Below are 25,454 nucleotides of genomic sequence, written 5' to 3' on the forward strand. Positions count from 1 at the left end.
ATCCGGACCTGGACAACGCTCCTCCTCCTCCTGCTTTCAGCCCGACCAGTGGCCCAATACAGTGCAAATACCCCACGTCACGACTCCTCTTTATCAGACTTTATGAAGTTACAGACCATGGGAGGCCCACCTGAAGAGCTACGGACCGGTCTGCTGGACGACACAAGGAGACAGTCCAGCAGGACCAACAGCACCAGAGTGGTGGCCTCCATGGTGCCTGTGTAGCCACATTGAAGTGGCCTGAACATTGAGACAAAGGAGGGTCTCAGAGACGGGAGAGACGTGGGGACAGGCACTTCAAAGGACAGCCCGGGATGCGGATGAGAGGCAGGAAGCAGAGAGAGAGGTGGAGGCGTGTCCAGGCGGAGGGAGAGAAGAGCAGTGTACGGAAAGTATCGCTCTAGACACAGCATTCACACATATTACAAGAGAAAGATCTAATGTGTTACTAGGACTGTGTATAAATTGTGTGATAATTTCTTACATCTGAAAGGTTTGAAAGTCATCAGAAAAAGTGGTTTGAAGAAACATAGACAAGTAGAAAAGTTGAAGGTTAAAGAAATGTGTTAGACAGAGTCCAAATGTACGACAGCGGTAGAATTCATTAAGGCACAAAACGTTAAAATTGAACCCCAAAAAGCATAACCATGATGTATGCTACAATGTTTTTCAGAATTAAAGTAGAAGGTTTTTGGTGCGCTCGCAACAGCAAGCCATGCTTACAGGCCTGGGCTTTCCCTTATTATGATAAATTGACACATGGGAAAGTCCATGCGTCAAGAGGGGGGATGGGGAGCCCACAACAACAACCTTGGGTATACCAAAGCAAACCAAAGGAAATAATTACTCAAAAAAAAAAAAAAAAATTAAACAAACCCCATGTAGGTCCCTCAGAGACATCATGAAGGACAATGGGAAAGAGAAGAGGAATACCGTTTAAATGTTGGGTTATACTGTGTGTTATTAATACTGACTGGATTGACAATTAATGTTTAGAGTAGTAAACATTAAGTGCTTGCCAACTACTCATGTGTTTGTAGCATTAAGGACACATCAAATAAGAATATTTTTGTTTAGAAATGTTTTTAAAAGGTAGCCTTGTTTCTTTGTTTTATTTTTATTTTTTTTCTGTTTTTTTTTTTATGACTTTTGAATATATGGAAACAGATGACTTGATTGTGATGTTAGGTGATTTTATGCTACCTTCTGTAAAAGAGAACGGTGGTATAAATATCTGTACTTGGAGGCCATGGTCGGACATAGTAGATTATGAACAGATGCATGTTGTGAATAAGTGATCATTTTAATCCTAAAGGTTGCATCATTTTGTGATTATAAATAATCAAAGGGGGGATTGTGATGGAAAATCTACATGTTGTTACGTTTTTGGTCTATCTATGAACTTACTATTTTGTGTGATGCATATATTGCCTGCCTTCTCCTCTCCTTATGGGTCATCTAAAGTGTGAACCTTCTAGGGTCGTGTGATGCGTTTTATTGCCTGCCTCTTCCTATCTTTTCGTGTGTTGTAAATCAGCTTTCAAGCAATGCTTTGATGTATGGGCCTGTTCCTCGACCCCCTGGCTAGCGTCAACGAAGCCAGAGGGTTACATGGCACGGCCGCCGACCCCTCAAATGGCATTGGGGGGGGGGGCTTCAATAGAAAAGATTACCATCTGGTAAACAAAGGCTTTTGGTTTATTGGGGGACACCCCCCCTCCAGAAGCCAACCGAAGTGAATAGAAGCTCCCATCTGAGGCCTCAGATTATTGTAATGTTTGCCTGTTATGTTGTTTGTTGATGCATGTTGTGATGTATCTTTGTTCGTACTTTTATTACAAATATATATGATCATTAATTGTCAACAGTATTGTGTGCTTTTTTGCATCTAAATATCTCATCTGTCTTAGACGCAAACTCTGATAGAGAAATTGCCGCGACAACACGCACACACACTCTTTCCTTTGCTGTGAAGCCTTAGGTGTTGGAGCGTTCCCCGCTCTGGGAGGGTTGAAGCTGGGGTCGCCAGAGAAGGCCGGAGTAGCTTGCTGCCGCTCCAGGAGCCTCGATGGAGAGGGGTCATTTAGCTGGAGGGGGTCTCTCTCTCTCTTTGTGTGTTTGTAGTCTTCAGTGTGTAAAATGTAACCACACTTAAACACACTTAAATGCTGAACACACAGATGTTGGGGTACTCACCAACCGGTCAAAGCAACCGGGAGAAGCTGGATCAGGGTAGAGGGCCAGAACAAACCCTTGTCACGCCAAACACCAGGTTGAATAAAGGTAAGCTAAGAGGTATCAAGAGCAGTTACAGAAAGTATTTAATAGGGTTAAAACAAAAGGCAAAAAGGCCCAAGCCAACCAGGCGAAAATAAAAATAAGCTAAAAACAAATTGGAAACCAGCTCCGTCTGTTTGATTAACCAATGGGTAAACTCCTAATCCCTCACCAGGGTATGAGCCAATCGGGAGAGGAGGAGGGGCAGGAGGGATGGAAAGTTACCAGGAGTGGGAGTGGCTCAACAGGTAACCAATCAAAACAAGAAGTCATGGGGACGGGCGGAGGGGATGCATTTATAATGAAGCATGAAGTCATAGGTTATAGCTGGGCTCTGGCAAGGTTAGGTTAGAGGAGGTGCTCAAACCTATATTACCAACTAGTGGCACAAGGAGAGAGAAGGGCACGGGCACAAGCAGGTATAATACAACATTAACTTTAGCTAAAATAAATGAAAAAACCCAAAATGAATGTATGAGAGCGGTGGGGGGGCTGAGGTGGTTAACAGGGAGTGTAGTGTGGTGATGGAGGATGAAGTCAGTCGCCTGCCGCCCGCCTGAGGGCTCTGTCATAAGCCTCATTGTTGAAAGGCCCTAAACCAGTGCTAAGATCCAGTAGGATCCCAGCATAGTGTTCTTCCTCACAAGATATGTAACCAGCCCAGAACCGTGAATGTCGAATCATGGATCAAATGTCCGAAAAGGACCGAACGGGATCTTTTCCAGCGGGGAACAGAAGCTGCTTGTGGAGGTCTATGAGGAGTACAAGGATATAATAACTCAAAAAGGGACCACCGTAACCATTCATAGATACAGGGAGGCTACCTGGCAAAAAATCGCAGATCGGTTGAATGCATATTTTAAATGAATATGGACCATGGATGCATAAATAGGGAGCTAGTCTCGAGGTAGCGGGTCGGACTTGCACCCGGTCGTCTGGGGTTCAATCCCCACGCAGTTAGTAGATTAGGAAGGATTACTGGAGAAATCGAAGTACTTTTCATGCCATTTATTTTCCATTTCTTTGAATATTCAAAATTGACTGACCCAGTGCTTAATTTAATAAATGGGAGGTCCCGGAACGCAGCGGGGGATCGGATCCGGCGACTTAGTACGGGGGTTAGAGTTAATGGAAAAAAAAACAAATACACTGCCTACTGGGGTTGTGCCGATGGACGATGTCATCGTCCATCGTGATGGCTGACTGACATCAGGATGGAGGGCCACCATCGTGATGGCACACCCCCTGTCAGACACACACTAAACCTACTCTCTTATATAGTTAACCTAAATACTTTGTAGGGATGCTCTGTCAATTAAATTGAGAATATAACTGATGCAGATGCATGCTATTTTATACACGGCAGCCTTTGCCAGAGACGTGACGTAGTCTTCCGCGACCTGATCGCATTTCTCGAGGCAGATTACACAGTGAAATGTCGCCAAACTATGACTGTGTGGCTGGAGAAAATGTACGATTCTGTCCTTAGCGGAGAAAGTCCCCATCACCACCGATGCTTGGAAAGCGTTGATTACAGAGTCGTGCGTGACCGTGACTTTTTAACCGACTTGGTTGTGCAGAGTGCGATCCTGCATCCTGCAGACCCACTCAATACAAGAGAGGCACACTGCGGGAAACATGAACTTTTGTTTCCAAATATTTATTTTAAAAAGTGTGTTTTAGTGTGTACGTTCATTAAATGGATTCATATCTTAAACAAATTCCATTGCAAAGAGGAGGCGCGCAGGATAAATATCAAAAAGAGTTAGTCAGCCAACGCTGACACATTTAGCCTATTGTAAATTGACATGAGATATTGTAAACGTTCACCATCCTGCTCTGTGATATATATAATTAATTTATCATCATTTCTATTAACTTGTGCGTGCCGCACACGCATGTGGTCATGCATGGGAACCGTTTGTTCCTCTCTGCTTGCTCATCAGATGCAGTCTGATGAGCAACAATCGCTAGGCTAACCAATTCCCCGTGTTACAGCCATGATAGCAGCTACTGCAGTTGCTACACAGTTAAGTACTATAATACAATACAACACAATACAATACAGAATTCAACGACGAACTCAGGACTTGAACTCGAAACATCCGCTCTAAAGGGCAAATACTAGACCACTCACTCAACTGCTGGTTCATAATTTTGATAGAATACATAGATTTGTATAAAAATGTGTTGAAAAAATATCCACGATAACAATTCATTTTATTATTTTATTTGCATCATTTAATCTTAGACCTTTAGTGAAAACTCTCTCAGGGCGTGTTCACACAGGCAGTTTTTTTATATTAAAAAACACCTGACCCGGGCGGTTTTTTACCAACTAAAAAACTGACAGGGTGGTTTTGTCAAGTTCATTCTCGAGCAGAATGTTCTAGAGCCAACGTTGCAAATCAGTTACCGCATCAAAGTGGTTTGACTACGCTACAGTGTCAGTTACAATGTCGAGGATGAGAAAATTAGCCCTTGTTTTGGCGTTAAATGACAACGGTGAGGATAACGATGAACCTTCCCGTTTGTGGGTGCATGACATAAACCGGGGACGGCAGCAGTACGGGGCGTTTCATAGTTTGATTCAGGAGCTACGGTTTGATAATGCACGGTTCAGCGCATATTTCAGACTCGACAAGAGTCAATTTGAAACCTTGTTGCGCATCGTTGCGCCTTCAATAATAAGGCAAGACACCCACATGAGGCAAGCCATCAGTCCAGAGGAACGAATCAGCATTTGTTTAAGGTAAATCCGCAAATATATTTCTAAAAAGGATTATGAAATCAGACGCATGTCTCGTAGCTTATTTTATTACTAGTAACAAGCAGGTAGTAGGTTACCTAGCAACAGGTCTAATGTAAGCTATGTTGTCTTGCCTCCCATACTCTTTGGTGTTGCAGAGCTTGTTCTCACCTTTTCAGCATACGTAGGCAAGGCAAGGCAACTTTATTTATATAGCACTTTTCATACACAAGGCAGACTCAAGTGCTTCACATATAAACATTGTCATAGAAGAAGAAATGGGTAAAATAGAAAGTTAAAAAGGCATTTTAGTATTAAAATAGAATATAAAGGCAAATTTAAAAAAGTGCAATGTATTTAAGATTTAGCAGAAAGCTAAAGCAAACATAAAAGTCTTCAGTCTTGTTTTAAAGGTGCTCAGAGTAGGCCTATTTTATATGTATAGCGTCCCTCGTTGGACAGGATGTAGACTGCTAGCATTACCTACCTGACTGTCAGGCCTGCAAATGAAATAGAAACTGCTATCTAACTGCTAACGGCTACAATCAAGATCAACAGGTGTATGCGTGCTTGCTCAATTGTTTCAGACTAAACTAAATATCATTCTTTGGGCAGGTATCTGGCAACTGGCGATTCATTCCGGTCCATCGCTTTCGCCTTCAGGGTGGGTGTCAGCACTGTGGCAGGCATAGTTCATCAGGTCTGCACAGCTATTTGGGATTGCCTCCTGCCAGATTACATGCCTATTCCAGACAAAGCAGCGTGGAGAAAGATAGCCACTGGATTCCAACAGCTGGATTTCCCCAACTGCCTAGGGGCAATGGATGGGAAACACGTAGTCATTGAGGCTCCTCCCTCCAGTGGCTCTGTTTATTACAATTACAAAGGCACTTTTTCCATCGTCCTTCTGGCTGTAGTCGACGCCAGGTACTGTTTCAGGCTTGTTGACATCGGGGCCTATGGAAGAAACAGTGATGGGGGAACCCTCTCCTCCTCCGCTTTTGGTACTGCCCTACGGCAGAACACATTGGGTATCCCGGATGACTCCATCCTCCCAGGGGCAGAACATCTTGGCCCGATGCCTCATGTGTTTCTGGCAGACGAAGCCTTCCCCTTGCGGCGTAACATCATGCGCCCATACCCTGGCTACAACACTGGAGGAAAAAAAAGTGTTTAACACCCGTCTCTCTCACATGCGCAGAATGGTCGAGTGTGCGTTTGGTATACTGGCATCCCAATGGAGAGTGTACCGTCGGGTGCTGTGTGTCTCTCCAGAAGTGGCAGAGAACGTGGTAAAGGCCACCTGCATGCTCCATAACTTTCTGAGGTGGGATGCCAGCACTACAATACCGGCTAGGTCATCTACTGGAACATCCACAGCTGAGCCATCACAAGGTCTCCAGAACGCACCTTGCCTTGGCACCAACAATGCTGGCAGAGATGTTGTGGCAGTGAGGGAGAAGTTTGCTCAGTACTTCATGTCTGAAGCTGGACGAGTGCCCTGGCAGGATAACATCTAGGCACAAACATATATATATATATGTTTACATTTATTTATTTATATATATTTATTTATTTATATTAATCCTCTATACAGTTCTCTACATTTATCTTTTTATTTTACTTGAATCCTGTTTTACTTCTATTATTATCTCTACTTTCTATATTAGCTAAGAGTTTATTGTTTACTGTTTTTGTTTACTTTTTATAGTTAGTTAGTTAAGAGTTTATTGTTTATCTTATATTATTATTATAATGTTTACTGTTTACTTTTTGTTTTATAGTTATCTAGAGCAGTGGTTCTCAATCTGTGGTACGCGTACCACTGGTGGTACGCGAGCGCCATCTAGTGGTACGTGGAGTATGCGCGAAAAAATTGAAGCAATCGGTAATCGTTACATAAACGTGAATGTCCAGCCACACAAACACTAAACACATAAGTCACACGGTTTCTAAATGGAATTAAAATTAAACTAGGCTTTATTTCTCCTTATTTCTTTCTGTGTGTATGTTGCCGTTGTTTTTCGTGTGCGTGCGCACCCAAAAGAGACGTTACTACGAGCCTCTTCTTTGGAGCATGTTAAACCGGCATAGTTATAACTGCTTTGATGATGAGTGGGGGAAGCAAAAATACTGCAAACTCGTTGCAATCTTGGCTCCAAGGAAATATAAGGAGTATATTTGTGTTACAAGTGTGTTACAAAATGAAGTGTGTTACAAAATGAAGTTGCCAACAGTCAAGGTGATCCTAGCGCTAGTGCTAATAGTGCTTGCAGTGATTTGCGCAGTGAGGTTTCAGCACCGGATAGCAAACGACGCAAAACTGTAAGGAAATACCACTCGAATTACATTAATCTTGGATTTACTTGGACTGGGTCTGAGGATGAACCAAGACCACAGTGCGTTGTGTGCGGAGATGTTCTCAGCAATGAATGCATGAAGCCATCACATCTCACTCGGCATCTTTCCACCAAGCATCCATCACTGAAAGAAAAGCCAGTTGACTTTTTCATCAGAAAACGCGATGAGCTAAAGCAGTCAAAATCAACAATTAGGCACAGCATTACACCCGTTGCCAAAGCTCAGGAAGCTTCCTATCGTGGCAGCCTTCTTATAGCAAAAGCTGGTAAGCCGCACACGATTGCTGAAGAGCTATGTTTACCATTCGCAAAAGAGATGACGAGCATTATGTGTGGGGAGAACGTTGCGAAACAGTTAAGCTTGGTGCCGCTCTCTAATGACACAGTGTCACGGAGGATACAAGATAAGTCAGAAAATGTTAAACAAACACTGGTGGAACGCATTAAAGACAGTCCCTACTTTTCTATTCAACTTGACGAGACCACCGATGTTGCAGATTTGGCTAATTTGCTTGTGTTCGTCAGATAAGAATATGAAAAAGCAACTCATGAGGATTTTCTGTTCTGTCAGTCTCTTCAGACGAGAACTACAGCTGAGCACATCTTTCAGCTCGTGAATGCCTTTTTCCAAGAGACTGGGCTTGATTGGAAAAAGTGCGTCGGAGTCTGCACAGACGGTGCAAGGGCCATGACAGGTCGCCACAGCGGAGTGGTGGCCCGAATCCGGGAGGTGGCACCTGATGTGCAATGGACTCACTGCAGCATTCACCGCGAAGCTCTTGCAGTGAAGAGAATGCCCGCAGAACTAAAGGCTGTTTTAGACACAGCTGTCAAAGCAGTCAATTTCATTAAATCCAGACCGATGCATGCTCGCCTTTTCCATGTCCTCTGCGATGAGATGGGCAGCGAGCATGTCCAACTTCTGTTGCATACAGAAGTGAGATGGCTCTCAAGAGGGAAGGTGCTGTCCAGGCTTTTTGAGTTGCACAGGGAGGTCCAAGTGTTCTTGCAGGACAAAAGCTTCCCCTTATCAGGTGTGTTTGATGACACTTTGTGGCTCAGTCAGCTCGCCTACTTGTCTGACATTTTTTCCCGAATGAATGAGCTGAATTTGGGACTGCAGGGACTCTCTACCAGTGCCTTTGATGTCCAGGACAAAATCAGTGCGATGCTGAAAAAGCTGGAATTATTCCAGATAAAAATACGGACTGGTGATGTGTCTGCGTTCCCTAATCTGGAGACGTTTCTCTCTGACAATGACCTCAGGCTCGCTGATCAAGTCAGGGACAACATTGCTGAGCACCTGAAATCTCTCCGACAACAGTTCGCTGAATATTTCCCTGCGATTGTGCAGGGGAATACATGGATGCGCATTCCATTTGTTGTTAAGGCTCATGACGTCCTGGAGGAGAACCTATCGGCTCTTGAGCAGGAGCTATTAATTGAACTGTCCTGTGACGAGACATTGAAGTCAACTTTCAGAGGCCAGACATTGCTGGACTTTTGGATGCAGCGACGAGGCGAATATCCGGCGCTTTCGGACAAGGCCGTGCGCTTTCTAATTCCATTCGCCACCACTTATTTATGCGAGAAAGGATTCTCTTCTCTCGCCTGCATTAAGAATAAATATAGAAGCAGGTTGGATGGGTTTGCTGGGTAGGCCTATATTTTGATGCAGATCAGTTGTTAGTATTGTCACGTTGTAAGTTTTTTAAATACAATACATGAGTTTACATTAGTTGCTTCAGTCATATGAACAATAAATCATTAATATTAATGCCTTCTGTGTAATCTCTATGTAGTTACTGGCCTACGCTACTTTATTTTAATTCTGGTGGTACTTGGAGAGCCAAATCATTTCTAAGGTGGTACTCATGGTAAAAAGTTTGAGAACCACTGATCTAGAGTGTATTGTTTATCTTATATTGTATATAATTTAATATTGTGTTGTGTTTCTTCTGTAAACTACTGGACAATCAATTTCCTTGAGGGAGTCATCACAAAAGGATCAATAAAGCCTAATCTAATCTAATCTAATCTAATTTCATCACAAACCAACATACCTCGCTCCGCTTGCCAAGGGTGCAAGACGAGGGTAAATTGAGAGGGAAAAGTTGCATTCACCGGACATTCATGGGTCAGCCGTTAGCTTGCTTCATACGCTATTCACAGACATAAAACGGCATAGAAATGCAACCGGTGTAAGACAAATGAACTATAAAACGTACACACAAAATGTTTCAATATGAACCCAACATTTATATAACCAAAATACAGGCTTTAAGACATATTAACTTACGTCTTCGACGAGACTACGCGCGAAACACGCATCGCCGTGAATGCTGCTGTGCGCCTCTAAAAGGGTACCGGGTGAGACGTAAACAAAAGGTTCCGGGGCACAATACAGGTGGATACACAATAGGTCCGTTACATAGGCCTTAAAAAAACCAACCAAACCAACAGCTCTTTTAAGAGCTACCCAAAGCTTCTGCTTAAAAGCTATTCCATTTCATCACCAGCAAACACCAGATGATGTGGTGAAGTTGAAGTTTTCTCTGAATCTTGGAAGCAGTACCACACCCATGAACGATAAAGCTGACATAAGTTTAAATATTTTTTTTATACCTAATAGAAATTGTGTGGCTCCTATGTATATCAAAGTGGGTATTGTAGTGATAAAACAAGATAAAATGTTAAATGTCCTTCAGAATATCTAATGTAAAGAAAGAGGTACAAAGCAGATGTTTGTGTTTAAATGTAATAATTTAATTTAATAATTTAATTTATTCTCCAAACTCTATGTCATAAAACAGGGACTGCATTCTACACTTTAGCAATGCCTGTTTGCGAGGCTCCAACCTTGCCAGTGTGGGTGCAAAGCTCAATAGGAAACGCTCATGCTCATTCTCCTCTTTCGCAAGGGCACTGAGGACCTGTTGCTGGTAGGGGGTTATGGTCGCAGTGGCCTGCCTCTTCCTCCCTCTTTGTACTCTCATGGGCCCGAATTCCTGCTGCTGTTCTTGTTGAGGTGGTTGTGGGGGTGGAGATGGAGAGGGTGGGGGCCTAGATTAATGGGGTGGGGGCCTTGATGAACTGCCATTTAAAGAACCAGGCCCAGGTTGACTACTGATTGTGTCATCCAATGTAGTCTGTCAGGTAAAGGAAACACGGGACAAAACACAACATTACACAAAGCATAATTTTTTTTTCCTTCGCAATCCACAGGATTAAACACAGGACATAGTCATACAGCTGATAAACTTCACTCGTTTGATTTAGCCTACAATTATGAATTGGCCTGTTCATCATGGCACATTAGCTCAATCTCATCTAGTCTTACCTCATTGTTTTCACACATTGCATTCAAAATGCTCTCTGCTGTCTGGCTTGGCTGGTCGAAGTTACTAATTGTGAGCCTTTCCTGGACATAAGGCTCCAGGAAAGATAGAATTTTTACATATTTCCAACTGTGTTTATGTCCTCCCTCCGATCCACTCCTCCTCTCCTTCATTTCCTTTCTTTCTTTGCCGTACTTGCCTCTAAGGTATTTCCATTTGTCACGGCAATCCTCCCCTACAGTGAATAAAAGTAAACAACAGGCTAGGATTAAGCCCTACCAAGAATTTCTCTAGCAGCTACTAACGCTTTCGCGTTGTCCGTATCAACAGCCCTCAGCTCAGCTGTGCCCTCAGCTGTGCGAAAGCAGCGTCCCTAGCAACCGGACATCTTTGACATCGAGCCGATAAAATCTTCCTAATAACTATAAAACTAAAGATCAGACACAATCACTGACTAAAGATTATGCAAGTAAAAAGTATATTTCTCGCTAGAAATGTTATTAGAAACACGTTTAACGGTGATAACTGGATAGTTTGTTAGGTGAGCAGATAAACATTAAAATGAATACTTACACTTATGTCCCAAAATCCCACCGATCGTCCTCCAGATACTCTCCTTGTGATAAATGTTGTGGTATAATTTGTTGGTCATGTCATACAACTCAACATGTTCACTGACAAGAACAACAAGTTGCTCCGTCGGGAAAGATGTCTTGGTTTGGGTCGCCATTCTTGAATTTCCAACGTTTTTCCTAGTGACGTAGGTTCTCGTTCATTGGTCAGCTGTTAAAAAACTACCTGACGTCAGGTGCTTTTTCTTGGCGAGTTGAATTTATCCCAACTTGAAAACCACCCAGAGCAGTGAAAAAAACCCGCTGGCAGCGGTGTTTTTAAAAGCACCCAGGATGTTTTTACAAAAACACCCTGTATCATAGGAATATAATGTAAAACATCCACCCGCACCTGAAAAAAAAACTGCCTGTGTGAACACCCCCTCACCCTGCGTTCACACCAAAAGATGCAAAAAGTTGACGCGCGTCGTGATCCCATTCAAAGTGAATGTAGAGACGTGTTGCTGCTTTGCTGCCGATGCATTTGCTGCCGAGAAAACGGGCAGCAAAACTTGATTTGCGGCGCGTCAAAATCTGATTTGCGGCACGGCATGCCCGTGCCCGCTGCCGGGCACGGGCGGAGGGCGCGTTCACGTATTTTGCGGCGCGTCAAATGCTGCTCGAGTTGAAATATTTCAACTTTTGCCGCGCCGCAAAACCTTTGCCTCGCTGCAAACGTGATGACAGCCAATCAGCGTTCAACAGCGTTGCCACTGAGGCGTTGCCACTGAGTGACATGCCGTAACAGCCAATCAGTGTTACTTAAATGGAGGAGAAGATAATAATTGCAGTCTCCGCATACCCGGTGATCTTCAACACCACCGTGGCCAGTTATAAGTGTCCAATACATATATATTTAAGCAATAGATCACGCCAGGCTGTGGTATGTGCTCATTATACCCCCTTCACCGGCCGGCGACCCTCTTCACAGTGGTATAATGAGCACATGCCACTGACTGATGTATTGCTTTTATACAACGGTTACTATTATGGCGAAACGAAAGTCATAGACACACTACATTTAAAAAGAAACCAAGAAAGTCAAAATAGCCGTTTAATTAAAGAATACAAAATAGTAGTCCCTCCTGGCTGCCGCTATGCATCGATGGTCGCTATGCAACACACTTTAGCGTCCCTCCGAGAGAGAAGGCTCCGATAGAGCGGTTCGCCGGCAATTTATCCTATGGAGCAGTTCACTCGCCGTGTGCTGTATACGCTCATTATACAACAGTTGTATAAATATAAGTATAAATGTCCAACCGAGAGATCCTAGCACCGATCCTAGCTAGCAGGTCATCAAACTGGGCTGGAGTCAGCCTCAAATAGCGCTGGAAGCGTTTGCCATCCAGACGGAGCTCCTACAGAAGACGGTGAAATTCACCGAGCTCTGTACGGCTCCGAATGGTGTCATGAATCCATAAACGACGACGAGCATTCCGACGTCTCTCCCTCTTCCACAACAGGTAAAGAGATATGATGCTCGTAATGTCGGCCATGGTTGTGAATGAATTCAGAAGCACCGCGGGAAAAACTTGCCGCGCATCAAAACTTTTGCGGCGCAGCAAAACTTTTGCGGCGCAGCAAAACCTTTTGACGCGCCGCAAAACCTTTGCAGCGCCGCAAAACTTGATTTGCGGCGCCGCATAACTTCGGCAGCAACGCGTTCGGGCAGCAAATGCATCTTTTGGTGTGAACGCAGGGTCACTCTCTCTCTCTCTCTCTCGCTCTCTCTCTCTCAGTTCCTCAAGTACTTCCCCTTCCAACAGTTCGGTGTGTGTGTTTGTGTGTGTGTGTGTGTGTGTGTGTGTGTGTGTGTTAGTGTGTGTGTATGTGTGTGTGTGTGTGTGTGTGTGTGTGCGTGTGTGTGCGCACGCACGCTACCCGTTTTCCCAGAATACATGTGACATGCGCTTAGAGGGGCGGTTCAGCCAAGTAACTTCCTCATCTGGGGCCGTATTCACAAAGCATTTTATCTTACCGCTAGGAGTGCTCCTAACTCGCGCTAAAACATTTTACGTAGGAGTTTTTTCTTAAAAGTTATTCACAAAGCCGCTGAGACCTACTCTTACTAAGGATAAATCACAAAGAGTGAACTAAGAGTGACGCGCCGTTGCTATGGATTACGTCAATTCTCGTGCACGAGTTTAGAAGCAGTCAGTTCGGTGATTGGTTGTTCAGACGAGCCCACTGAATCACCGAAAAACAAGGAAATAGCCTAGGCTAGAAATGAATTCCTATTAAGTAGTTATAGTGCAGTTAGCAGAATACACGCATGATGACAATTTTGTGCAGACCACGATAATGACGTTGTAGCCTGCACGTTCAAGAGAGAGAGAAAGCAAACAATAAAAATACGTAACATTTAAAAGAAAATAAATGTTATGAACTACACAAGTGTTGACTGATTTGTGCCAAGGTGTTTACCTAAAATGTGTTTTCAAAGTGATCCCTAAATGCCAGTCCACTCGGTTCCACACGGCCAAATTCATTGTCATGTTGATCGCCATCATCATCATCATCATCTTCATCATCGTCTGGCTGTGGAATGTTCCTCCGCTAGCAGAGGTTGTGTAGAATGGCACATGCAGTAATGACTGTGCTTGTCCTCTCTGGGGTGAGGCGTATTTCGCCGTGGAGGACATGAACCGACGTTTCATCTGCCCAATTCCTCTCTCCACAACATTTCGTGTATGTTTGTGTGCTCTAGCATATATGGAAGAAATCAGTAAACAATAATAAATATGGATTCAACAAATAAAAGGCGTCACAGAGCCAATACGATGTGTTTTACACGTAGGACTAAGCGTAATATGCGTAATCACTTACATGTTATACTTTAACTGTGCTCCCGGTTGTGGAATGAGGTAGGGTGTCTAGAGCCACGTCTTGCATGGATAGTCACTGTCTCCCAGCAAGTGACACCCAACTGGTACATCTCAAAAAGCTGCCTCAGACCGCTCTCCATTAAAATGCGCGAATCATGGGTAGCTGAAGATCCAGGCCACTTTGCAACAACATCCAGTAGGCTATGTTAAAATTTGCATCAAAAACAACCTGCGTGTTGATGGAATGCACTTTCTTCCATTGACGAACACGTCCTCGTCTTTTGATGGCGCAATTATTTTTATGTGCGTCCCGTCAATAGCACCGACCACACCGGGCATACCTGCAATTGCCATGAAGTTGGCTTTGATCCTGTGTAATTGTTGAATGTCCAAAGGAAAGTTTATGGCACGGCTGACTGATGGTTGCGATATTTTTAAATCGTCGGCATTGCAAAGTTGCATTTCCCCTGTTGCTAAATAACGTAGTGGCCAAACATTTTATTTCGGGACTGATCGGATTATTCCTGTTAGTCGGGGATGTTATTGCATTGCGATTAACTCCACAACAAGTTTAATACCCTAACATTTCGTCTCGCAGGCATTTACGATTCTTTGTGAATAGGTCTTACTGAGTTAGGAGTCCTCTTGAGGACTTTTAAGCTCTCCTAGACTTAGGTGCTACTTTTAGGCCTAAAATACTTTGTGAATTGCTCTTAGTGAAAAAAGTTAGGAGTCCTAAATTTAAGAGTGACACGCCCATTATTTTTAGGAGTTACTCCTAAATTCGCCAGTTAGGACCTACTTTTAGCCCTAAAATCCTTTGTGAATACGGCCCCTGAACCGTCCGTCGCAGCGAGGAGCCTTTCTTTCTCCGCTTTGAAAACCTTTCACGTGACATGATTAAAGTGTTCATGTTCATAAACACTTTAACCTCAGTTTCTTCCCTTACATTTATACTTTTATAACTTTTTACCGTATGGGACAGAACGTATTTTCTCCAGTCTACTATGGATGAGGAGAGAGAGAATAGGGATCCTTCCTCTAAGACCGCTCTGTCTGGGGAACATGGCCGTCAGAGCAAAGCTAAGAGGTAAGAAGAGGATCTCTCTGTCTGTGACTGCTGTCCATCTCAGAGCTCAGCAGTGATGCATCATGACTCCAACATTAGTCTGAGTAAAAGGTGTGTGTGTGTGTGTGTGTGTGTGTGTGTGTGTGTGTGTGTGTGTGTTTGTTGAAGCCCAGAGAAGCAGGAGAGAGCAGACTCCCCTGGACCCAGCTGTGTCTCCATGAAGAGTGGCTGGTCTATGGAACATCCTAATAGCTTTAAAGATGGAAATGAGTCTGTTGAGAAAAGGTAAGAAATGATTAGAGCTGATGATTTGGGCTGTATTCTTAAATCCAACCAACTCTCTGACCAATCGATTGGTCAATGGTGAAAAGATGATTATAAAAGAATGTGCACGTTGTCTCTAGATCAACAGAATCTACCACAGTGCGTTGTACTCTACCTGCTAGCCTCAATATCACATAAGGGCTGTTTGGAGAAGGTCAGTGGGTTTCAGACCCCTCTCGGCCAGAGTCGACTCGGTTAGGGCAGAGCTTCAATAAGAAGCAGACAGGGGACGAGCCACGGAGCGTCGGGCAGCGTCGTTTAGAGACGACACAACCGAAGAATTGGGGGGGTTTGTATCATGACCCTACGGACTTCAGTGGGGGTTTCATTCCGTCCGTGCACGGCACCGTCTCAATGAGCAGGTGCGCCTGCAGCCAGAGGGGGCGCCAAAACACCAATTCCCCACACAATGTTATGTACTTCATTGAAGTTTTTTTTTTTTTTTTTTTACTGCTCGTGGCGCCCCCCATGTGATTTGGCGCCCCCCACAAATATGGCACCCCGGGCGGCTGACTGGTTCGCCCGTGCCTAAAACCGCCACTGATCAGACATATTAAGAAAAAAGTACTCATAGCTTACCATTTTAGCTGATCTGCCCACAAACTTACTCTACACTTTGCATGCTTTTTTGTCGTCCTTTTTAACCAAATGCTGCCAGATCGATGACTTTGTTGGAATCAATGAGTTATTTGCGGAGTAAAGGTTCAGTAAGTTAGGACTAGCGGTCTTCCTTATGGGCCAGTTAAACGTTAAGAAACCCAGGGGCTTGACCTCTTGTCTTATAAGTCTTATCGTTTATTAAACCATATGATTATTAAAACAGAAACTACGGAGCCTTCAACCTTATTTGTATTCATAATTAATGTTATTTCTAACACAATATAGCCCGTCACTCAAATATAAAACACATCGGTCTGCATTTGTCCCTTCAGGCCCTAAAATAATGGATTAAGAAGCTCTTTGTTCTTATTAAAGGAACACCAGCCATTGTCCGACTAAAGACAATTTGGTCCAACAAGTGCATATCCATTAACCAGTCAACCAACCAACCAAAACTTGACAGCCCTAGAGATTATAAAGGTACAGCTTCTATCAAACATCCATAAATCCTGGTTCTTGTTTTCTAGAAGAGTCCAGCAGCAGAGAGCAGACTCCCCTGGACCCAGCTGTGTCTCCATGAAGAGTGACAGCTCTATGGGACCTCCTGTTACCTTTAAAGATGGAAATCAGTCGATTGAGAAGAGGTGAGGAATCATCATATATCATAAAGATACAGCTTCTAGAGTCATGTGGGTACGTCGAGCAAGATGGCAGCTCAGTAAAGATCTCCGCTAGCCCACCAATATATTTACTTAATTATCATATCATAGTCCACTCATTTTTGTAGAAACAGCTTCCTAAGTAACTCTGAGTTCACCTGAACCCGAATGGCTACTTCGAAATATTTTGAAGACCAGGCTGCGGGCCACAGGTCGACCAGGAATAGTCTGTCTCCAAATGACGATGCGGGAACTGCTAGCTTAACGCAACAGAGCGACCAAACTACACTGAACACGGATAATCTTTATGCCGAGATCGTCAAAATTAGCACCATGCTGCAGGGGATTGCAGGAGATATTTTAACAATCAAGCACACAACCTCTGAGCTGAAGAACACGGTGGAAGGGATACAGGAACACACAACCTCTGAGCTGAAGAACACAGTGGAAGGGATACAGGAACACACAACCTCTGAGCTGAAGAACACGGTGGAAGGGATACAGGAACACACAACCTCTGAGCTGAAGAACACGGTGGAAGGGATACAGGAACACACAACCTCTGAGCTGAAGAACACGGTGGAAGGGATACAGGAACACACAACCTCTGAGCTGAAGAACACGGTGGAAGGGATACAGGAAAAGCTGGAAGAAGCAGAGGGCCGTATCCACCAGCTGGAGGACACAACCGAGGGTTAGCTAACCCTAACCCTAACCCTAACCGAACCTAACCTAACCTAACCCTAACCCTAACCGAGCGGCTAATGAGCAACAGAGAGCACGATGAGAAAAAGATGGACGCTATGTGGAACCGCATGCAGGTGCTTGAAAATCACAGTAAGAGACATAATGTGCGACTGGTGGGGCTTAAAGAAACCTTCGGAACGAACGGCACTATGGAAAGTTGTGTAAAGAGAGTTCTGGGCGAGGGCCTCGGGATTGAAGTTGGCGGTGAATTTGAAATCGAAAGAGCGCATCGCTCGCTCGCTCCCGTGCCCAATGACGGACAACCGCCCAGACCAGTGCTGATCAGATTCCTGCGACAGCCGGCAAGAGATAAAGTAGTGAGAGCGGCCAGAAAAGCGTGGGATCGAATGGGAAGGCTTGAGACTGTCCGTGTTTCCTGACATGACACAGGAGCTTGAAGAGAAAAGAAAAACGTTTACATCCGTGAAGAGGTCGCTGCAACGGCTCAATGTGAGATACACGCTGGCGCATCCAGCGTCCCTGCGATGCACATGGAAGGGGAGGAACCGGAGTTTCGCAAGCGCCAAGGAGGCAGAGCAGTTCATCAGGGCGAACTGCAGTACAGATGGGTGAGCTGATAGGAGTGTTGGAGGCCTATAAGGAAGACTGTCTTGGACAACATTAAGAAAAGGGTGGTTGAGCTTGATATTGTTCTGCCTGAGCAACAAAGCCGGGGAGTGAGTCTCTACTGGTTAGGTGTACATACCCCACGGACCAAAGGGTTAGGTTTATTTTGTTTTTATTTTCTGTTTTGTTTTTATGGCTGGAGAAAAGCCAGAGGCCCCAGGTGTTAGGCGGGCCCTTCCTAAATTAAGGTTTTTTTCTCTATATGTTAATGTTTTTAGAGATGTTAAGGTTCTGTATGTTCATGTTCTTAGAGATGTTAAGGTTACCATTTTCACACATCAGATGTTGATTAAGTTGCACTTGGGGATGACAGATTAAAGTACAAATGAGCCAAACGAGACAACTGCAAGAAGCATGGGGGACACAATTATTGCTGGCCTAAAACTGAGTTTCAACATACTATTCATACGTAAATATGACCAGGCGTTCAATGTATTTGCTGGAATATAAATGTTTGTGGGAATCCCGTTAAGAGAGGGAGGGTATTGACTTATCTGATGCATAAAAAGCCAGACATAGCTTTCCTTCAGGTAACACACTTTATTGAAAGTACTGAAATTGAAACGGAGCTGGGTTGGACATATCTTTCATAGCTCCATCTCCAGTAAGCAGAATGGAGTAATCATATTGATAAACAAAAATGTAGGTTTTATTTTACTTAAGAAGATCAAGGATAAAGAAGGTAGAAATGGTGTGTATATAGGCACTGATTAATGGGTCTAAGTTGATACTGTGTGCAATATTTACGCACCGAATAAAGGTGATCAAGAATTTTTCACAATGTGAATAAGACACAGGAGGAGATTGGGGGTCTAATTATATTGGCAGGAAACTTTAACCAAGTCTTGGATGCCTGCGTAGATAGAAGCAAATTTAGTGCCCCTGTAATGCCTAAGGATAGAGCGGCAATGCATATGTTAAACAAGGATTTGGGCTTGGTCGATATATGGTGATTAATAAATCCTACTGGAAGGGAATATACTTTCTATTCACACTCGCATAAATCTTACTCTAGGATCGATATGTTTCTGATTTCGAACACCATTATAAAATAAGTTGTCAAGTGTAAAATAAATGCAATGGCCCTCTCTGATCACGCGCCAGTAGAGCTTGGCATTGATATAAATACTGACCAAGAGAAAAAATGAAAGATCGCATATGAACACGTCAATACTACAAGATGAGAACTTTAAACAACTGTTGAAGGAGGATATTAAATCTTTTTTCGAAATTAATGCTGGCAGTACTAATACAAGAGCAATGGAATGGGAAGCATCTTAGGCTTATGTTAGAGGGAAAATGATAGCACATTCATCAAAAAAAAAAGAAAAAGCTTAAGTTCCAGCTGCAGGAAATCTACGATAAAAAAGTTGAATATGCTATATTTAGGCTTGGGACAACGTTAATTGTCCCAAGCTATAAGTTAATGGCCAGGCAACTAAAGAAAAAAGACTCATATAATGTGATACCAGCTATTCAGAAAGGCAATAGTACAGTCTCCTCAACAAAGGAGATAAATGATGTTTTACAACTGTATTATAAAGAATTATACACATCTGACATTAATCCCCAACAGGAAGAGCTGACAGACTTCTTAACTAACTTAAATATGCCTAAATTGTCAACTGATCATATTGAAGGGATTGATAGTCCCATATCAGAGAACGAAATTAGGAAGGCTGTTTCATGCATGAAAGCAGGTAAATCACCTGGCATGGATGGATTTCCGGTCGAGTACTATAAGCAATATATAGATATCTTTGCCCCAATATTAAAAGGGGTATATAATGAAGCATTCACATTAGGTTCTCTCCCTCCAACATTCTACAACGCCTTGATATCTGTTATACCTAAAAAAAGACAGAGATCCAACAGACCCTGCTAATTACAGACCTTTGAGTTTGATAAACCTTGATTGTAAAATTTCAACTAAGATCTTGACTTTACGTCTGGAAAGTGCATTACCAAGCATCATACACCCTGACCAAGAAGGATTTATGAAGAATAGGTCGTCTACAGACAATATGAGAAGACTATTACACTTGATATGGTCCAACAGGACAGGAAGAGACCCGGTCGTTGGCCTCACTTGATGCTGAGAAGGCATTCGACCGGGTTCAATGGGAATTCTTGCTTGCAGCTCTATCACATTTTGGATTCGGACAAACATTTATTGGCTGGATTAAAACCTTGTATAAAAGCCCAAAGGCAGCCGTGATGACTAACGGGATAATTATCACTCTATTCAACCTTACCAGAGGAACTCGTCAGGGCTGCCCTTTATCTCCATTATTATTTAATATCGTATTGGAGCCGCTGGCTATTTCGATTAGGGCCAATGCAAATATTAAAGGAGTGGATGGAGGCGGGAAAGAGCACAAATTGTTATTGTACGAGGATGATATTTTTATGCTGGTAAAAGACCCATTGAATTCGACGCCCCACTTCATGGACAAAATAAAATCATATTCCAAATGATCAGGGTACAAGATTAATTGGACAAAGTCGGAATTCATGACTATTACGGGATTACTCAATTCAAATTTAATGACAAACTTTGGTTTTAAATGAGTACCAAAAGGGATGAAATATTTGGGAATAAAACTAAGCCAGGTTGTGGAAATAATGCCGGCATTTAACTTTGAAGCAGTACTACAAAAAATAAAAACTAATTTAGATAAATGGGGGAAAATTAATTTGACATTATGGGGAAAGGTTAATCTTATAAAAAATTGTGATTTCTCCACAAATCAATTATATACTCATGATGGTACCAGTAACTATATCCCCTCAGATGTTCAAACGATATGACACAATAATTAAAGACTTTTTATGGGGAAGGAAAAGACCCAGAATTAAGCTTAGCAAAGTGTGCTCACCTAGAGACAAAGGCGGACTGGGATTGCCAGACCCAAGAATGTATTACATCTCTTTCGAAATTGCCAAAAAAACCAGACACTGGAATAAATATAATACATTAGAATGGGTTGCTATTGAAAATAAGTTGGCACTCCCTTTTCCACCTATTGATAGACTCTCCCAGTGTCTCCCTTAATTTACCCAATCCTATCATGGCACACCACAAAGAGATATGGACCAAGGTACATACAATTTTTAAATTGTCACATTGTAAGCAATCCTACTCATCCTTATGGTATAACTCAATGATTAAAATTGGAAAGACGTCAGTATTTTGGAAGAAGTGGCATAGTAGTGGTATATGTAACATTGCTGATCTATTTGAAGATCATGTGTTTGTATCATACTCAGACTTGGTGAGAAAATATAAACTCAAGGGAAAAGACAATTTTTGGAAGTACCTTCAAATCAGGAGCTGTATTACCTCCAAGAGTCAGTACAGAGATGGGAACCACATCATGGATTACTTCAAACTACCTGGGGAGTGCAAACGAGCTTCTATGTTTTATAGGAAAACCAACCAATTGCTTAGCTATGACCGTCATAACCTAAAAGTAATATGGGAGAAAGATTTGGGATGCATAATGGAGGACAGTACATGGTTAAAAATTATATCTGACAATGGAAAGTACCTAAGGGAAGCCAAAGGTAAATTCACCCAATATAAAATAATACACAGGTACTACTTTACACCACTAAGACTATATAGAATGGGAGTAATGAATAACAATTTATGTTGGAAATGTCAGAAAGAAGCTGGTACTTTATCACACTGTATTTGGCAATGCCCATCTATTCAGCCCTTTTGGAGATTTGTTTTGGAGTACCTTGGCAAATTGGCCGGGAGGGAAATACCAATCTCTCCGAGACTTTGCCTGCTAGGTGACAGAAGTCAGCTATGTAACATGTCAAGTAAAGAGTTTTCTGTCATCATGGTTGGCATTACAGTGGCTGCAAGGATGATTCTTAAACACTGGAAAACGCCTACAACTCCAGGGTTTAAAGAATGGGCTAACGCCATGATAAAAACAGCCTCATATGAACACATGCTTAATAAGCTGAATACTATAAGCAAGGATAAAGCACCAGCGTGGGATAGTTTCTGGACATATATCTCACTGACCGATAAACCTGTAGCGTGAACACAGTTGATGGAATGTACTGATGCTTTTGATTTTTGCATGGATAACCATTCTAGTCACTCCAATTTGAATGTGCCCTTAGAGCTGCTCTTGTTTTCTCTTGTGTTTACAGATACGTATTATTATAAGTATTTTTATTTATTTTTTATTATTAATTTGATTTTGATTTTGGCAAAGACTTTATTTGTACCGTAGTTAAAGGCACCCAGTGCAACTTTATGTAAACATTCAATGAAAAATAAACATTCAATTTCTAGTCTTTTTTACACGTAGTAAGTTTCAATAACTCCATACCATTACATATCGACATTCAAGGAGCAAAGATGAGACGTCGTTGTGTGGTGAGAACTGATAGAAAATCGTAAACAACAACAATCGCCGGTGGGGAGAAGCCATTTTTCCATTGACTGGAAGCCTGCTTTATTTATTGTAGGTTACAAAAAATAAAGAAAATGGCGGCATTGTTGTTGTTATCGATTTTCTATCAGTTCTCACCACACAACGACGTCTCATCTTTGCTGCTTGAATGTCGGTATGTAATGGTATGGAGTTATTGAAACTTACTACGTGTAAAAAAGACTAGAAATTGAATGTTTATTTTTAAGCCTTGAAAGTTGCACTGGGTGCCTTTAAGAATATCTCTGTATATGTAACATTGTTCCGTCACCCAAGCGAAAATTCTAAATTCAATAAAAAAAACTTGAATTACAAAAAAAAATAAAAGATACAGCTTCTATCAAACGTCAATAAATCCTGGTTCTTCTTTTTCTCGAAGAGTCCAGCAGGAGTGAGCAGGCTCTTGTTATCAGACGTTACTGGTACTGATGTTTCCAAGTCAGGAAAAATTAAAGTGTGTGTGTGTGTGTGTGTTCTCCACAGACACCAGGGGAGGTCAAAGGTCACCAGTGCTCAGTCTGTACAGCAGCATCAAACAGAGCTGGAGATGAACCAGGAGGAACTGGCTGACACACTGGGGGGCGGTAAGAGATTCGTACTTTGAAGACAAAAGAGACTATTATTTTGAAGGGCAAAACAGATCTGATCTTAAAAAAGAGAAGAAATCATATTTTTAAGGAGCAGTATCTTTCCTCTTTGGGGTTAAATGGTGTAGAGTTAATGGGTATCAGGTAAATGGTTTAGTCCATATATGGAGAGTTATGTTGGGGGTTAAGTGGTTTGATCCAGATATGTAGGGTTATTGTGGGGGTATAAGGTCAAATGGCGTGATCCAGATATGTAGGGTTATGGTGGGGGTATCAGGTTAGATGGTTTGACCAATATATGTAGGGTTATTGTGGGTCTATCAGGTTAAGTAACATTAATCATTATACTGCAGACCAACAGCAGAACGACTCAGTTGAAGTGATGAAACCCTGTCTTGTTGTATCAACATTGCAAATCACTTTACACTGATTCACTATCATTATTACTATCATTAGACCAATCATATTGCTGTGGAAATAATAGTAATGAAGCCACTAAATAACATGAAGTTGATAATTGAACAGGAAATATTGACCTGGTTCCACTGATCACCATCCACTAACTGATGTCATCTGTTGTTTTCTCATTTAGGATCTGCTGCTGTCGATTGCCAACATAAAATCAAGTCTCATTTGAAGAAGAAGTTCAGGTGTGTGTTTGAGGGAATCACTAAAGCAGGACAGCGAACAGATCTGAACGACTTCTACACAGAGATCTTCATCACAGAGAGAGGCAGTGGAGAGGTCCACAAGGAACATGAGGTCAGGCTGATTGAAACAGCTTCCAGGAAACCAGCCAAGGAAGAAACACCAATCAGATGTGAAGACATCTTTAAACCCTTACCTGGAAACGATCAACCAATAAGAACAAAGATGACGACTGGAGTGGCCGGCATTGGTAAAACCGTCTTAACACACAAGTTCACTCTGGACTGGGCTGAAGGCAAGACCAACCAGGACATACACTTCACATTTCTCCTCACTTTCAGAGAGCTGAATTTACTGAAAGGGAAAGAGTTTAGCTTGGTGGAACTTCTTCATCACCTCTTTACTGAGACCAAAGAAGCAGGAATCTGCAGATACGACGGGTTCCAAGTTGTCTTCATCTTGGATGGTCTGGATGAGTGTCGACTTCCTCTGGACTTCCAGAGAAACCCGATCTGGAATGATGTCACAAAGTCCACCTCGTTGGACATGCTGCTGACCAACCTCATCAGGGGTGACCTGCTTCCCTCTGCTTGCATTTGGATAACCACACGCCCTGCGGCAGCCAATCAGATCCCTGCTGAGTGTGTTGACATGGTGACAGAGGTGAGGGGGTTCACCGACCAACAGAAGGAGGAGTACTTCAGGAAGAGATTCAGAGAGGAGACGATGGCCAGCACAATCATCTCCCACGTCAAGAAATCACGAAGCCTCCAAATCATGTGTCACATCCCAGTCTTCTGTTGGATCACTGCTTCAGTTCTGGAGGACATCTTCCAAAATTCCCAGATCGAAGAGATGCCCAAGACCGTGACTCAGATGTACAGCCACTTCCTGAGGGTTCAGTCCATACAGGCGGACAGGAAGTACCATGGGAGGGCTGAAACAGATCCAGACTGGAGCTCAGAGAGCAGGGAGATCATTGTTTCTCTGGGAAAACTTGCTTTTAACCAGCTGGAGAAAGGCAACCTGATCTTCTACGAGGCAGATATGGCACACTCTGCCATCGATATCAGAGCAGCCTCAGTGTACTCAGGAGTGTTCACCCAGATCTTTAAAGAGGAGTGTGGGCTGTACCAGGACAAGGTGTTCTGCTTTGTCCATCTGAGCATCCAGGAATTTCTGGCTGCCCTTTATGTCTTTTTGTCCTTCATCGATACTGGTGTCAATCTGCTCTCAACCTCCAGGAAAGATAAACTCCTCCTCTACCCGAGTGCTGTGGACAAGGCCTTACAGAGTGAGAACGGACACCTGGACTTGTTCCTCCGCTTCCTCCTGGGCCTCTCTCTGGAGACCAATCAGATTGTCCTACGAGGTCTGCTGGGACAGAAAAAAAGATCACTGACCACTCAGATTAAAACAGGTCTGCTGCGACTGGCAGGAAGTGGGTCAAAGACCAATGAGGGAACAGTGTCTTACATCAAGGAGAAGATAGAAGGAGATCTTTCTCCAGAGAGAAGCATCAATCTGTTCCATTGTCTGAATGAGCTGAACGACTGTTCTCTAGTGAAGGAGATCC

The 25,454-nt window shown here is 43.0% G+C and overlaps 2 protein-coding genes and 1 long non-coding RNA gene across 3 annotated transcripts in view; 1 reads left to right on the forward strand and 2 right to left on the reverse strand.

Annotated features, from left to right (window-relative positions):
- LOC132448178 (uncharacterized) overlaps positions 1-25,454 on the reverse strand; it is a 123,504-nt gene that overhangs the window by 4,189 nt on the left and 93,861 nt on the right. The window lies entirely within an intron of this gene.
- LOC132448870 (NLR family CARD domain-containing protein 3-like) lies at positions 1,946-25,453 on the forward strand (the record flags this gene model as incomplete). Its single annotated transcript, XM_060040417.1, has 6 exons — positions 1,946-2,283; positions 15,162-15,250; positions 15,398-15,514; positions 16,681-16,797; positions 23,127-23,227; positions 23,823-25,453. Coding segments are annotated over exons 2-6 (2,049 nt in total), but the record flags the coding sequence as incomplete, so codon positions are not given.
- Positions 5,932-6,800, reverse strand: LOC132448979 (uncharacterized). The gene is made up of 2 exons (XR_009523474.1): positions 6,277-6,800; positions 5,932-6,180 (listed from the first exon to the last, which is right to left on the reverse strand). It is a non-coding gene; the product is annotated as an uncharacterized LOC132448979 (long non-coding RNA).

This window comes from Gadus macrocephalus, chromosome 20 (assembly GCF_031168955.1).
Source record: "Gadus macrocephalus chromosome 20, ASM3116895v1".
Lineage (NCBI taxonomy): Eukaryota > Metazoa > Chordata > Actinopteri > Gadiformes > Gadidae > Gadus > Gadus macrocephalus.